Genomic DNA, 16,096 nt, shown 5'->3' with positions numbered 1-16,096 from the left:
GCTGGGTAAAAGCTTGATGTGACTTTCTGGGTTGGTGACTCCAGTTTAGGTTACGGCGAAGAAGCGGCTTCATGGGAGGGACTCCTTGGTCTGCGCTCACCTGTTACAAGTAAGGCTGCGGGGTGCTCTCTGGTCGGACTTTGCGCATGTCCTGTGTAACTTTCGGGTACAGAGCACGCCCCAGCTGCCTGTCCCTCTTTGGGGAGCAACTTGCAAAAGAAATTACTCCAATTTTGCCGAGATTTATGACTTTGGGAATGACACGACTGGTTTCTGGCTGCTTTTCAACGGTCTGTAGTACGCACAGTTGGAGCTGGGAGCCTGAGCTCTGCCCCGTGCCCGGAGCTCCCTCTTGGGTGGCATCTCTGACTCTTTTCCCAAGTGGGGATAAAATGGGAGGAGGAGGTGAGCCAGACCCTGGGGGATCAGGCTGCTTCTCTGTTTGTGAGCGGTGGTTCCACTTGGCTGAAGGGTCTGGGGAGGTCTGCTGGAGCAGAGCAGCATGGTGCTGGCTCTTCTTTCTGCTCTCCTTTGGCAACTTTATGGAGGAGGAAAGCCCTCCTTGGGAAAACTCGTTATTTTCCAAAAAGAGAAGGGACAGAGAAAATGTGTAGAATTTTTAGTCCTCATTCTAAGACAAATTTTTTGCATTCTGCAAATGCTAAGACTGGGATGGGAGTGCACTGACTGTGTCTTCCAAGAAGCTAGAACCAAGCAATAAAAAAAAAAAGAGAGAATTCTCTTTAGGCTGTCTGGAGTAATGACTTCTCTTCTAATGGCTGTTTTTCAGCTGCAGGAAAGCTCTTGAACTGAACTGACCAGCTTTTTCAGAAGCACCTAGGCAGGACTGTGCTCCTGATTCTTAGACAGAAAGGGGAATGCCTGGGAAAACCAGCCGTGGTGACTTCTCTAAAAGCTGATCTAAGCCATCTGTTTGAAGTATGAAACATATCACTTTCTTGACTGAGATATGATGTCACACAGTTTCCATTGTTACGTCTGGATTTACTGCAAGAGAAAAAGGCCTGTTTCTGATCTTTCACAAAGAGCTTTCTTCCCAGACGAGGGGGGCTTCTGTTCTCTTGCGTTTAATCGAGCTGGCCTCTAGTGCTCAAACCAGTGAGTCCAAGCGCTGGTGTTAGGGTCCGGTCCAGTACCGGGGAGCTGTTTGCTTTATGTGACAGTGGTTCTTTGCGGTTTTTTTGCTGAGTGTTTTGGGTGAGTTTTTTTTAATATTTTCCTCTGCTGTTTCTTACGACTGGTCTGAAGAGCACGCTGTCTTCCCTCTGGCTCTGTTCTTTTCACCTTCACAGTTGGCTCTCGCTGTGTGATTTCATTCATGCGGACAAATTGTTCTGGCACGTACATGGTGTGTACATGACCAGGGCATGGCTGGGCGTGCAGCACTCGGCTGCCTTCGCCCAAGGTGCTCGGCTTGCGCTGCCTGTACAGCCACCCTGAGGGGTTTTCGTATGTGAAGGCATCTCTGCTCGCTCTTCTGAGCCTTGCTCAGGTTACGCTTGCGTCTCCTTCCCAAGGCGAGAGTAAAATTGTCTCCAGCTGGGAGGCAGATGAGTGAAGATACAGTAATGTGACCTTTGTAGTTGGTGTTCAAGTGAGATGGGAAGACCTGCGAGACAGATTTTAGCGTTCTGTCTCTGTTACAGAGCCAGGCGACGTCGTGGTGGCCCAGGAAGCATGTGGCTGTGGCGCTGGCGGCCCTGAAGACTCTCTGGCTTGCGGGAAGGAATGCTACGGTGGGCAGTGCACTTGGAAGGTGGGCCGCGGAGGGTGAACCACGCGGCTGTGGCCGTCGGACACAAGGTCTATTCCTTTGGCGGATATTGTTCTGGAGAAGACTATGAGACTCTGCGGCAGATTGATGTCCACGTTTTTAACGCAGGTAAATGCGTCCTTGTGGTGCACGAAGGGGTGGTGGTGCTGGGCTCAGTTATTAGTTTTCTTGCCCATTCTTACACTGTGTAACAGGCTGACTGACTCTAATTTCCAGAAAAGTTATGTGAGTAGATGGGAGCCTCTTCCCTTGTGCAGCCCTGTATTTGCAGCTTCAGGAGCAGGGCACAGAGGGGTTGTAGTCTGGCAAACTGCTAGGATAAGGACTCACTAGGAGTAACCACAGAGCCATTGGCTTGTTTTGTACTTGTTCTCTGTGAACACTAACTCAGCTGGGTGCAAAGAGGCAAGGTTTAGCTTGTGGTGTGACCGTGCTCAGCTGCCTTTGGTGTGGAAGGGGCAGGCTGGGAGCCAGTGCACTCAGTTAAGTCTCCAAGTGTAGAGTCCCGAGTTGTTTCCCTGTGGAGACAGCTGGCAGCCACTGGCCAGCGTGGTGGAGTCAGTGGGGACATGTGGCTGGGGTGGAGGCCTTCCCATTTTGATTCACAGCATAGCTGAGAGAAACATCCGGAGCTGGAAACATTTGTGTAGGGTAGCCTGTATCTGTCAGGTGGCTGAGCTGGAGCTGTGACTGTGCTGGGAGAGGTTCTTTTTCTTGATTCAGTGTTCTCTGAACTGACGGCGTTACTGAACTGGTCTGTGAAGGATTTCCCTGTGATTAGGCAGGTGGTTGAAGAACCTCACAGTTGTTTGGATGGGTCCAGCTGAACAGAGACAAGAGCAAAGAACCACTGACCAGTTTTGCAGACTGGACAGCACACTGAGCGCTCTCATGACACACGCCTGACAGATAAACTATAGTTTGCCTGTAAGGTGCAGTGAATTCCCTCTTCTAAACCCGACTGTGGAGAAGACTGACTTGTGCAGTAGTGGATAAAAGCATTGATTACAACAGGGCTGCTGAGGTGACCTGCTCACAGTGTAGCTCAGGATCTTGTGAGAGACAGTTGAATGTTGTAGCTTGTAAACGTGCCAGCAGAGCACTGCTCTTATGGTGGAAGCGTAATTACTGTGCCCAAAGGAATGCTCTTACCCCTCCCAAATATTAAAAGTGTCACGATGCTGCAGCTACCACTTGGGAGGTGACGCTGGCTTCCCAAGCCCTCACTCAGTTAGCCTTACCAGGTTCCAGTGCTGAAGCTAAGATACCAGATTTTGTATGATCTCTTTCAGTCTTCCAAAGAGGAAAACGTGCTTTGGGTAGGAAACATCCCACCTGACTTGACTTCACCATGGGCTGTGCTTCTTCAGCGCCCTTTCTGCCTGTGGGGTAGATGCTCACCTTTCAAGACGCCTGACCCTTTACCTTTCCCTATGTTATTCTTTCAGGGAAACTGCAGACAGTTTTCTGCTCTATTTTTGTGTTATCTTCATACTTAAAACAAAACTGGAGGCTGTATATTTGGTAGAGGGAGGGTGTCTGGGGGCTGTTATTTAATGGCCATGTAACACTCGCTGTGACTCCTGTGCTGTCACTAACCCTGCAATACCTGGTGACTGCCCTTGGCTGCTGTTGAACGTGACACACAGGCTGCCAGGAAGGGCAACCTGTAATCATGAGGAATTCCTGTTAGTAACCCAGGGTTAACAGGGAGAGTATGGGTGGGGGTAAAGGAGACAGACAGCTGTCTCAGTTTCAAAAACAACACAAAAGCAACACAAAGCTGCTGTTTTGCTTTACTTAAATTGCACTTAAACTGCGAGTCCAAATGATGCCTTCAGATGTGTTCCCTTGCATGTTGAAGTGAATTATTCCTGTGCTGCCATTCTTTCAGTCTTTAAAAATGTCACTAGCCTGAAGTAGTGTCTGCATTCATTATCGCCTCTGCACTTTTTCCTTTCCCTATTTATTTTTGTGTGTGTTCTGTACCTCCACTCGCAGTCTAGGATGAGCCATTCAGTGTAATTGATGCAGAATGGAGCCTATTTCTGTCCAGAGTCCTCTGGTCCTCCAGTGCTTCCTCTAGTCTCACCAGTGGTGAGGACTTGTGGAAAACTGTGCTTCCATATTCCTTACTTATCTGCTACTCAGAGTCAGACACAGCTTTGTCTTGCTTATTAGCTTGATTCTCCACCTTGTTATAGGAGGGGGAAAAAGCGCCACGCAGGATGAGGTATGTGCTGCGGGCATGCACAGCGGGCTTAGCATTTGACATGGGCTCAAATTTACGCTTTCAGTGTCTCTGCGGTGGATCAAGTTGCCTCCAGTGTGGACCAACAGCCGAGACCATGTGAGAGAGGTGCCCTACATGAGGTATGGGCACTCAGCAGTGCTCATAGACGACACCGTCTACATATGGGGTGGTCGCAACGACACTGAGGGAGCCTGCAACGTGCTCTATGCCTTTGATGTCAGTAAGTTCCAGTCTCTCACACTTCCTTGGCACAGCTGCTCTTGATGAGACCTTCTCTCTGCTCCATGATACTGTTCCCCAGCTTGTTTTCTTGTCCCTCGGTCTCCGCGAAGTGACAGTCTGGAGGAAATGGTGCAAATGGGGAATTGATGTTGGTGGCCCTTTCAGCAGGCTTGGAATGGGAGCAGGGCAGCCAGTGTGCCTGCACACTTTGCTCTCTGTAAAAGCCTTTGAACAGGGATTACTGAGCTTGTCTGACAGTCAAACTGGTTTTAATTTTTCTGTAAGCTTTGTGTGCTCTCTCTGTTAGTAACTGTAACCGAAGTGTTCTCTCTGTGTGATGTATTGTTCCTTAGCTGTGGCTGTAGGTTGCAGCAAGGAGGTGCTAGAGGTCTTGAGGATTGTAGTTCCTCTCCACGTGATCCTTCTTTCTGAAAGCATGAAGGAGACTGAGGAATAAAACACAGAAGTAGTTAGGAACAGGATGGCAAAATAAGGGGAAGCATGTGTTAAGTTAGGGAAACCTGAAACAAAACTCCTTGAGCTTTCTGGTTGGCTTCTCCCTAGTGCTGCTGGAGCACCTGGGGAGAACAGGCACCATCAGAAACTGTGTGGGCAGGAGTGTCAGGAAAAGAAGAGACTATATCTGGATTCTAGAGGCAAATCCATCTAGCCGTACTGGCTAGTAACTGGCCTGCTGGACTCGCAAGGAAACTGCTTGCTCTGGTGCTTGGTCATGGGTTCTCTTCTCACAGCTTAGAGCTGCTCTCTGGGCACAGGGTTTCCCCCTTCCCCTGACAGATGCAGATGGGAAGCCACCAGTAAAACCTCTGCCTACACAGAGGCCTTGTAGTTGGAGCTGCCTGGTCTCCTGCCGATGGCAGTGCTTTAGCATTAAGTGAAAATTAACGGAAAGGCCAGACTTCAGTCCTGGTCCGAACCCTGTGCAGCTGTCCGTACATGCTGTGCCTGTCCTCTGCTGATCCTGGAAAGCGAGGCTGGCAGTCGTAGTCACAGATCTGTGCTGTGAATTCCACTGTAGGAGTCGCATCAGGCTGGATAAAGTCCTGGCTGAGTGCAATTTTGTCCTCTGCAGTGCTGAGCAGATCACAAATCGAGGTCTTTTCCATCTCTAATTTGACGTGCTGTTGCTGTGTGACTGGGCTCGGAAGCAGCCCCATGAAGGAAAGGAACTCGATAGCTGCTGCAGCTCTTTCACTAGAGGCTGCCCAGGGATTCTGTTGACCTTGCAAGACCCTTTCTGTGGTTCCAGCTGGAGCCTAGGTGGGTAGCTGTGGCCACAGGCCAAGTTCAGAGAAATTATCCTCTTGAAGAATGTTGCTTTGGCTCCCATGTTGCCGCTTCCTGAAATAAGCCCCATGAAGGAAAGGAACTCGATAGCTGCTGCAGCTCTTTCACTAGAGGCTGCCCAGGGATTCTGTTGACCTTGCAAGACCCTTTCTGTGGTTCCAGCTGGAGCCTAGGTGGGTAGCTGTGGCCACAGGCCAAGTTCAGAGAAATTATCCTCTTGAAGAATGTTGCTTTGGCTCCCATGTTGCCGCTTCCTGAAATAAGCGCTGCTCTTGGCAACTCTCAGCAGCTAGGGATGGTGGGGGGAATGTCTCCTGCTGCCTCAAGGCTTATCTGTGCCTCTCTGGGCTCTTGGGACAGGTGCCTGCTTGCACGTGTCAGTGAGTTGCTGGCTTTGCTCTCTGTTGCCCTGGCATGGAGAACAGGTCTGGCTGGGTTTAAAGTTCTCCCCTAACTCAAGGCTGCCCCTGGAGTGTGCAGGCTAAGGGCCTGAACCTGGCTGGTTGCAGGCTCATGGGGAGCAGCGTGAAGGGAACCACAAAAGGTGAAGAGTGAGGAAGACTCCCCCTTGAAGAGGAGATGAGAATGTTACAAGAGGAGTAGATAAGATAGGGAAGAGCTGTGCTGCAGAGGCGGGGATGTGCACAGCAGCTCTGTTGACACGGTGAGCATGTTGGTTAAGTGACTTCTGCCTGGATTTGAGAGGGCTGCTTTTCCTCAGTCAGTTAGTGAGCACTTCCACACCGCGAGGTCACTTGAGCCACTTAACATCATCGCTTCATGGTAATTGAAACTGTAAATGCAGGGTTGATAAGTGACTCACAAGTAGGCTTTGCAAGAGATTCAATAAAAATAACATTGCTCAAGCAGCGCTGTACTACTCACACTTAACACATGAGATGTTTGTGAGCCCAGGCAGAGGCAGCAGCCGTGCCCAGGAGCCGATCACCTCTGTGGAGGCTCAGGCAGGTGCCCTTGTCTGAAAAAGCTTGTAGCCTCTCCAGAGAATTAAGTGCTGTGCCTGAGAGAAGAATTACTGTCTTAGAAGTGAATAAGAGTAGTAAAGAACTATCCCGTCCCATCATCTACTGCGTTATTTTAGCGTTGCCTCCTGTTTTGTTTCAGACACGCACAAGTGGTTCACGCCAAAGGTGTCTGGAATGGTCCCAGGAGCGAGAGATGGGCACTCAGCTTGTGTCCTGGCAAAGAGCATGTTTATCTTCGGAGGCTATGAACAGCTGGTGAGTAGTCTCTGTAAGTGTTATTAAGCGATCCCTTGGGAAAGAGGGTGTTCTACCCAGGACACTGGGTAAAGACAGGATACAGGGGCATATTTGTGTCCGTAGTTGCTTTCGTTTTATAGCTCAGCAAAGTTATGGCATTAATTACCCAGGTCACGTTCATTGTTTTGCAGAGAAGGTAGTTGGAAAAGTAGGCATAAAAAATGCCAGGTATTTTTCTTTTCTTCCCCAACAGATAGAGATTTATATAGAGGTTAAAATATAATTACTTTTATTTCTGGCTTATTTCTCAGCCAATTTTAGATAGATAAATACATATTTTTAAAATAAATATATATTGATCTACACTTATTTTAATTTGGCTGTGAAATGAGCCAGAAATTTCTTTCCAATGCCTGTGGTGTTGATGTTTCTGTCCTAATCTGATGCATGTTCCCTCTATTGGGTATCTGCTCTCAGATCATGCTGATCCCCTCCAGCAAACACTTGCTCACCCTCCCATTAAGAATACCTTGAGCCGAAGGCCATCCTGCCACTAGCTGTCAGTGTGCCTAATGCTCCTTTGAGCAAATCCTTATGCTCTGATCTTAAGAAGTGGGTAAATATCATTTCGGCCTACCCACAGGCTCCAGAAAAGCTGTGCAAAGTCACATCTGTTTATTTGGAGGCAGTCTGTTGGTTACTCCCCCTCTTCTGAGGACAACAGCGTGCCAAATCCACACTCTTGATTACAGCAGCAGGAGCAATTTAGATGTGGTTTGTTTTTAACTAAGACCAAACAAGCCGGTAGCTGCCTCGTTGCTATCCCTCTCGCTTGGAGAAGCAGGAGTCTGTGCTGTTCATCTGAATCCAGGCTCTTCCAGGCAGCTCAGTGCAGATGAATGTTGTGGGATCCTCGGAACCCCAAGCATACTTGCTCCTGGATATTTACCTTCCTAGAAGTAGCCTTAGCTTCTGCGTCCCATCGGGTGGCCTTAGCCCAGAGCCGGTTTGACTGTCCTGCTAGTGCCCCTTTCTTCTGTTGTGGCACGGAGTGGAGGCAGGGTTCTGCTGTGAATGTACGCCTTGCATGCAGAACAACCTTGGAGAGTGGAATTGAGCACTAAATCAATGGGAAAGTGGCAGGGAGAGGCAGGACAGCTTAGAGGAGATATGGGCTTTGCCTCCCTCTTGTTAAGTGTGCTGCCTACCCTGACATTTTGGAGCGAGCACCACGTGTCTTTGGAAGTACTGACTCCAAAGGGATGCTCCAGGTGTGTAGGACAGCATCCTTCCTGGGGCCAGATGCGACCGGGCTTCTCGGTCCCTTTGTGACTAGGCTGCCCCGCTCTCTTCCAGGCTGACTGCTTTTCAAATGATATCCACAAATTGGACACCACGAACATGATGTGGACCTTAATCTCTGCCAAGGTCAGTGTCTGCTTTTCACTCATTTTTGAAGGAAGTCTCTTATCTGGTATTCTCTGGGGAACCTGCCCACACTTGTCTCGCAGCTTCTGTCTGGTGTGGCTGGGATCTGCAGGAGAAGGCTGGACAGCTTCCCCATCGAGATGTGTCACCTCCTTGGGTAATCTGCCCGCTTCTTTTTCTGTTGAATTCTGTCTCTGCAGGGTACACCAGCTCGCTGGAGAGACTTCCACTCAGCTACCATCATTGGAACAAAGATGTACGTATTTGGTGGCAGAGCTGATCGTTTTGGGCCATTTCACTCCAACAACGAGATCTACTGTAACCGCATTAAAGTATTTGATACAGAAACAAACTCCTGGCTGGACTCCCCTCCAACTCCGGTGCTTCCTGAAGGCCGACGGAGCCATTCGGCATGTGAGTGTGGGTCTCTTGGGGAGGAGGACAGCGGAAGGAGATTCCTGCCTGCCTCAGAAAGGGTGTCTGGTCTGCTGGATGGAGATGTGGGTTAACAAGGGGTGCGCAGAGCCTGGCTTCTCTGGAAAGCTGCTGCCCCCCGAAAAGCCTCGTGCATAGCCCTGCACGTGAAGGTGATGTCAGCCAAGGTGGACAGCCAGCACCACTTTGCTTTCTATTTGGTGCTGGGACAGGGGCCTGCTGGGCTCTCTGCCTTGAGTGGCACACTGATGTCTGTGCTTGCTCCCAACAGTCAGCTACAACGGCGAGCTCTATGTGTTTGGTGGCTACAACGCACGCCTGAACAGACACTTCCACGACCTCTGGAAATTCAATCCAGGTATTTATACTTATTGCAGTGATAGTGCTCAAGGCCCTCAAGGGTGTGAGTGCTCAGATGAGTGTACTCTGCCAGCTAGGAGCCTGCTTGGTGGGGGCTGGCTCTTTTGACCGGAATTTGCCACTGTGCTTGGGACCCCTGCTGTTCCTCAGACTGCCTCCGAATCTCAGTTAGAAAGTAGAAAAGGAGGTGTTGCTGGAAGACACAGCTAATCAAAGGGTGGCTGGCAAAACTTTGTCTTGTTCTTGAATACGTGGAAGTGTTGGCAGAAAATAAGGGAAAACAATGGAGTTACGGGAGCTGGAGAAACCACTCAAGCTGCAGGATCACCGTACCACACTCTCTTGGTACCAGATCAAACTGTGAAGCAGAAGGGGTGGCTCTTCAGCTAGTACCCTGAATATCAGTCAGCTGTGAACTGTTTCAAGGTCCTCAAGCACTTTTCACAATCCATTACACTGATTTTGTTTGCTAATTGCCTTCCACAGTAAAGTTACCTGAGAGCAGCCAACTTACTGTTCCCCAAGCTGATCTCTGAGCTAATGTGAAAGCTCCTGAAGGTTTTAGTGCTGTGTTAGTGATTAATCATGCCCCAGCATCCTTGCCGCAGAGAGCAGCAAGGATGAAGGCTGCTATTTTCTCCACTCGTTCAGTTCCCCGTGCTCCCTTCCCACGACCAAGCTGTTCCTGCAGTCTCCACTCTGTGAGGATGCTCTGCTTTCACAGTGGTTGCCAGCAGGTGGAGCTGGTTCCTGGGTCTCCCCCCGGATCCGGGCGGCAGGAGGACGCTGGGGAAAGCAGGCTGTGGCCGCCTGCTCGTGGAGCTCTGCCCTGCACAGCTCCCTGTTGTGGCAGCCTGTGCCTCCTGACTCCCAGGCTTTGCAAGCAGGAGGCTTCGACCTGCCGCTCGCTTCTCAGCAGGCAGAGCTCCAGGGCTGTGCCTGACGTCTAAGCAGCGCTTTGGCAACAACCTCAGAGAAATGCATCATTTTGCCACTAGTGAGAAGGTCAACAGGGAGGGTGGGTGTTGGCTAGCTGGTGTCTGGGGCCTCCGGTTTTGCTGTGATCTGTTTAAAACCATAACCATCTCATACCTGGCTCTTGGCCAGGCTTTTGTGACAAGCTGGTGCACTCTTTTCCACCCCTTAGTTTCTCTGTCTTGGAGGAAGATTGAGCCCAAGGGGAAGGGCCCATGTCCTCGACGCCGGCAGTGCTGCTGCAGAGTGGGGGACAAAATCATTCTCTTTGGAGGCACCAGGTGAGTTGTGTGGGGTGGCTCTGTGAGAGGGTTTGCTGTTCCCTTCAGCACTGCATCCCTTCACGCTGTGCCCCTTGCCATAGCCAGATGCCCTTCAGAAGCAGATGACAGCTGTCAGTCTACCTTTCAAATGTAAGAAATCACATAGATCAGGGTTACGCGGCAAAAGGGCCAAAAGGGAGATGGAAGATGTCACGTGCGCTTGTAAAGCACCTAGTGGCGAGCCTTCTCATACACATAGAGGCAGAACATGCTGTTCAAGAGGGTCAAGTGTGAAAGGTGTTAGGGAGCGGGGAGGAGGTCCTGCCACCAGAAGGACAAGTATCCTAATTTGCTTTGCTGTAGCAGACCTCAGACTGATTTATTGTCCCCTACAAGCTGCCCTGCTTCTCCCACAAGAGTTTTTCTTTTGCTGGCAAGTGTGGTATCTGCAGTGGGATGTCATCTCAGCTGGGAGCTGTTTAAGAAGCCCGTACACATGACATTCTCATTTGTGCCAATGTTCCTCAGCAAAGTTTCCATTCACAAAAGGCACCTGGTGTTAAGGATTTAGCTGTCAAACACTAGAATTGATACTGTTAGGGTGCAGGGCCACTGGATGTGGCCAAGAGTCTTAACAGCTGCTAAAAGAAAGGAAGTGGCCCATCACCAGGACACGCTCTGTACTGTCTGGAGTGACAAATTGCAGCTCTCCAGCACAGGCCTATTTGCCAGCATCTACCTTGCGGAGACATCTGAAATGCTTTCAGCCATCCGCATGCTTTAGAGCTTTCTCTGGGACGCTGGCAGTGGCTTTTTGGGGATATTTCTGAAGACATGTTGAGGCAGAGGACAAGGCAGGGCTGGTTCTGCTGATGGGCTGACCATGCCAGTGTATGATGGAGTGAAGGGCCTTCAGGCCCTAGGAGTGCTGGAGGTGTGTGCTGAGCTGCAGGATGTCCGTGTGGGTGTGAGGGGGTGCTTAGTGCCAGTGAGGTTTGCAGAGGTGCTGAGTTTATCCAGTCTCCTCAACAGATACGAGGTGCTGCTGCATGTGCTGTAAGGCTTGGTGGTAGTTCTGGATGCTCTGGCTGCTCTCTCTGGATGCTGTGGTGTGGATCTGTATTACAGCAGTAGCTGAACTCTGATGTTAAACCTAGGCACTCCTAGGCAATACTAGCAAACCACAAGAGAAAAATTGAAAACCAGCTTTCTGCACTTTGGTCCACCTCTGCCCCAGGCAGTGCCTTGTCTTCTCCACTGAACGACTCCAGTATTCAACTCGTTCCTTAATCCAGGCTCAAGCCCGGTGCGGTTTGGAATAGGAAGGGCTGCTGGCAAGCAGGCATGCAGCCTGCCTGGACTGGAAGGTTGTCTCTTGCAGGCTGGGGAAGGGGGAGATGGGGGTGGGGACTGTGCTCGCTTCCTGTAATGGTTATCAGGTGTATTTTGGAGCTGCCTGGCAAGATAAGAAGTTTTCCAGGAAGTCGTTGTAACAGAGAACTCCCTGTGGTCTGCCTCCTGACCTGTGCTCCCCTGCCCGGGCAGGGGGAGGGGGAGCGCGCAGCGCAGGGGTCCAGCAGGGCTCCTTGGAGGGCAAGCCAGCAGGCTCAGCTCACTTAGCAGCAGCAGTGGGGGATGAGCAGGCAAAAGCCTTTTGCTTCCTGCCCTCCTCTACAGGATTCGCTTACGCCAAAAGCTGTTCAAGAGGCGCTTCTGCAGGGTGCCTGTGGAGTCCAAATGCTTCGTTTCTTTTTGTAGTTCCTGCCCAGAGCCTGGTGAGTTTGTCCCAGCTGTGGTCTCTTGCTGTGGCCAGCAACAATCCTGTCACTTGTGTCCTGTTTGAGTGACCAGGAAGTCCTGCAGCGCTAAGCTCAGTGTCCCCATTAGCTGTGTCACAGCTGTGGCCCTGGTCTGGTTTCCTCCCAAACCCACCAGCACTAAAACATGCAGGGACCATCCGTAAAGGAGAGCGAGGGGGAGAGGGAACGCTACAAAATAGAGTTTAGCTGAACAGATGCCCATCCAGGTTTAACTTGAGGCTGACAAGGCTTAGAAGTGCCTGGCTTTGGTGAGCGAGTAGTGACTCTCGCTGGGCACTTGGTGCAGGGCCCAAGAGCGTTCACCAGCATGTGGAGCTGCTCTTCTGCTGGGCCCTGGCTGGCCAAGGGGTGCCCCGTACCCTGCTCTCTGGGAGTTGCAGCTATCCTGGTCTTGAACTCCAGGCTTTCCCTAGCTGCTTGCAGTTCGTGATTAAAAGCACAGACGTGGTGCCTGCTGGCCTTCCTTTGAAAGATAAGGGATGGTCTAGGGTTTCCTGTGACGTGGATGTGAGATTAGATTGTGGCATGGTGAGCACACAGGGGTGGAATTAAAGGGGCTCTTGCCTGTATCCGGGCAGATGGGACCCATCAGCAACAGGTCTTCTCTGCCGGCAGCGAGCCGTGCCCCGCAGTTTGCGCTGGGGTTCCAGGAACCAGGGGAGGGCAGGTGCTGTCTCCTGTTCTGTGAGGTGTGAAGCTTAGTGAGTTGTAGGTGGGGAAGCAGCTGACACTGAGGTGAGAAGTCACTGCGTGAGGTCCAAGCTAAGCACTGAGGACACACTAAATTGCTTTGTCACAAACCAAGGCAGGACTTAAAACACTTTTCCTTGAGAGCCATGGGAGTGCTTTCCCCTGGTCCAAGCACTGTTCCAACACAAGCTGGTCTCTCTGTGCTAGGGGATGTCTCTCTCGTTCTTTGGCTGTTCCACCAAAACTGCAAAGGCAGGAAACCGTAGATGAGGCTGTCTGTTCCCTGGAAATGCCTGAAGTCATAGCTCCTCACTGGCGTTCCAGGCCCAACATCAGATGGGAGTATCAGCTAATTGGGATTGGTTTAACTGACTGCTGCTCCAACCAGTGCCTGACGCATGCTCAGTTTTCTGAAATGCCATCCCCATTTTGGCACAATCGAGGAGCTGTGGCTGGAGCCCATGGTGATTCCTGAGTCAGACTGAGAAGTGCCTGTGCTTGCCCTGCCACACAGATGTTTCCTAGCTGCTTTCTCTACACTTCTCCTACAACGCCCATGCTGAAATAATCGCAGTAGATCTTACCCGTGTGAGAACTGGTGCAATGACCAGTGTGTGGCTGGGCAGAGTCTGTTTCAGACCTTGTGCTGTTGTTCTTTGCGCTCACACAGCAGAATCCAAAACCGGTACGGTTGCTGGCCTAGTCAGAAGAATGCAAGCTAATAAAATAGGATCTTTTCCTGGCTGCAGGTTGCTAACCTGTAGGCTTTTGCTGGAGAGTTTGTGCTAATGTAGCGGGTATGTATGGCTATTGCAGTGAAAGAGCTGCCAGTAAGCCACGCAAAGACTTCAGCATCTGCTTCAGGTGCTTGTTTTCTGCTGCTGCTTTTGCTCCTTTGTAGAAACAGCTGAACTTAGGCAAATCACCTTCCGTATTGTCCTAATGAAAAGGAGCTTGGCTTATCGCGCTCTGGCCTGCCGCAGTGCTGCAGCAGCACCATGCACACTGCCGCTGTCCCCGGCAGCATCAGTACGCCTGAGAGCTTTCAGACAGGAGAATCCAGCCCACAGGTTTCCATGGTGTGACTGATGAGTACATATGGCATGTGGCAGTCTGCAGATGTTCTCTGCAGCCCTGGGAAGCAAGAGCAGAGGTGGGCAGGGAGAGCACAGCAGTGTTGCCTGCAGCATGTGGCTCCTTTTGTTGCTTCTCCGAGTTGCAGAAGGTTTGGATGGCCACTAGCTACTGGCTGAGTGTGCCACCGTCTCTGGAGATGGGTCTTGGCTCCCATGATTTGTGGCCCTGCAGCACAACTAGAGAGCCTCGCAAAAAGTCCTCTCGAGTCTCCAGTTTATCTCACCTACCTCTCTAGAGACACCAGCACAGCGTTTTGGATTTTTGTATTGTGTCACTGTGTAGTGTCTGACTCTTCCTAGACTGGATGCCTGTCTTCTGTGATGTTCTCCCAAATCCCTGTGCTTCCTGTTGCATGCCTCCACTTGGCTGCGAGGTGAAGCTGGCCTGAGGTCTGTAGAAAGACACGGTGTGAGCTGTGTTGTGGTGCCCCATGTGTTGTTTAGGGCCAGGGTAGGGATGGGCTGACCCCCTGTCTGCCCCAGAATTTTGATCTGTGTATAGATCAAAAAAGTCATTGTTACCAAAGTCCTGACGTGTTACCAAGGCAGCTTCCAACAGTGTGCTGGGTTCTCCAGGTGATGCCAGCCTGCTTGGCCCTGCCTGCCCTGGAGCAGCCCATGGGGCCTGTTTATCACACAGAGAGTGGGACAGATGCTTACGCAAGCATGCCAGCCTGTCTTCAGGAGCCGCTGTAACGTCAATGCTCCAGCCTGCTCAGTCATCCTCAGCCTCATCCCGGGGCTCAGCTTTGCCTCTCTGAGTAGAGCTCTTTGGAGGGTTGGACCCACTTAAAGTGCTGAGCAAATACAGCCCTGAGACAAGCCTTAGATTGGGAGGCAGCTGTTTGTTAGCACCCTCCTCAGGTCCTGAGGGTGGGTGGCAGAGTTCTGGGGGAAGGCTCCAGGGTTACACAGTTTTTGGAGAGCAGTTTATGAGGTACCTGAGGAGGGAAGAGGGTGAAACCAGCCAGAGTGAGACCTGTGTTTGGAGGTGCAGGTGAGGTGAGAGGCAGGCCTGCAGCTGGAGTCACTGTGATCAGTCATGAGAAGGAGACAGCTCCCACATTCCCTGCTATGGCTTGCAGAGGAGATAGTGTATGTTTCTGTCCCTGACTCTGTGCAGCTCTGCCTGCTCTGTCAGGATCTGGGAGAGTAATGGCTTCGGGGAAAACAGAGGGACAGGAGAGATCGAAGGGCCCCTGCATGGGGCAGGTGGGCCCCGAACAGTCCAGGACTTGCTCAGCCCTTGGGGAGCCCAAGGGACTGTAACTGGTGTACAAGCATTCTGGCTGTGACTGATGCACTTCGCTTCGTTTCTGCAGCCCGTCTCCAGAGGAGGGAATGGGTGACGAATTTGACCTGATGGATCACTCGGATCTCTACATCCTCGACTTCAGTACGTGAGCGCTCCCTGACCAGCTTGTGCCTCTCTCCCACAAGGTGCCCTGTGAGCCGGCCCTGCTGTGAAGCACCACACCATGTCCTGCCTGGCTCCAGGTGCTTGCCTCTCGGAGCCAGGCTGCTGTCTCTGGTGGCTGTGTGTGGCTTGAGACAAACCAGCCAGAGATGCGGCTGTGCTTCAGGCCTGAGCTGGACTCACGGCTCTTTGCGTGCTTCTTCACAGGCTTCTTGTGGGAGCACAGAAAACCGTTCCAGCCTGGCCCTGGTGTGCAGCCTGCCTTGTCCCTCAGAGGGATGGCCGGGGTGCTTAGCCCTGTTTCTGGCACTGATTGCACCATGCTTGGACACCTCCCACCCCATAATGTCCAGACGAGGACTGCTGTGGCTAACTACCCTCTTTCCACAGGCCCCAGTCTAAAGACGCTGTGTAAACTAGCAGTGATTCAGTACAGCCTGGACCAGTCCTGCCTTCCCCACGACATCAGGTACTGCGTGCCTTGCTGGGCAGTCACCCCACGGGTGCTCCCTCACCTTGGGATGTTCCAGCCCTGGCTGAGGACTGCCTGGGGCCCTCTTTGGCACTGTGCAGCTTTTCCGCAGGCTGGGCTGAAGACAACAGCTGAGGCTGACATGCAGCAGAGCTGCTCCAGCCCTGAGCACTGTGTTCGTGCTTTCTCTCAGTCTATCCCATTGGTTTGTTACAGATGGGAGCTCTCGGCCATGACAACAAACAGCACCATCAGCCGCCCCATCGTCTCGTCCCAGGGCTGACGTTGGCTCGTCCCT

The 16,096-nt window shown here is 51.6% G+C and overlaps 1 protein-coding gene across 1 annotated transcript; it reads left to right on the top strand.

Moving 5' to 3' along the window:
* The first annotated feature begins 1,663 nt into the window (after nucleotides 1-1,663).
* On the top strand, nucleotides 1,664-16,081 carry KLHDC3 (kelch domain containing 3). Its single transcript, XM_009865038.1, has 10 exons — nucleotides 1,664-1,903; nucleotides 4,093-4,269; nucleotides 6,705-6,820; nucleotides 8,159-8,230; nucleotides 8,431-8,644; nucleotides 8,937-9,023; nucleotides 10,173-10,281; nucleotides 15,232-15,305; nucleotides 15,717-15,795; nucleotides 16,015-16,081. The coding sequence occupies exons 1-10, from the start codon at nucleotides 1,750-1,752 to the stop codon at nucleotides 16,079-16,081; spliced, it is 1,149 nt and encodes a 382-aa protein (XP_009863340.1). The 5' UTR covers nucleotides 1,664-1,749.
* Nucleotides 16,082-16,096: the final 15 nt, after the last annotated feature.

This window comes from Apaloderma vittatum, unplaced genomic scaffold, assembly GCF_000703405.1.
Source record: "Apaloderma vittatum isolate BGI_N311 unplaced genomic scaffold, ASM70340v1 scaffold20782, whole genome shotgun sequence".
Classification (NCBI taxonomy): domain Eukaryota; kingdom Metazoa; phylum Chordata; class Aves; order Trogoniformes; family Trogonidae; genus Apaloderma; species Apaloderma vittatum.
This window is presented reverse-complemented; position numbering and strand designations above follow the sequence as displayed.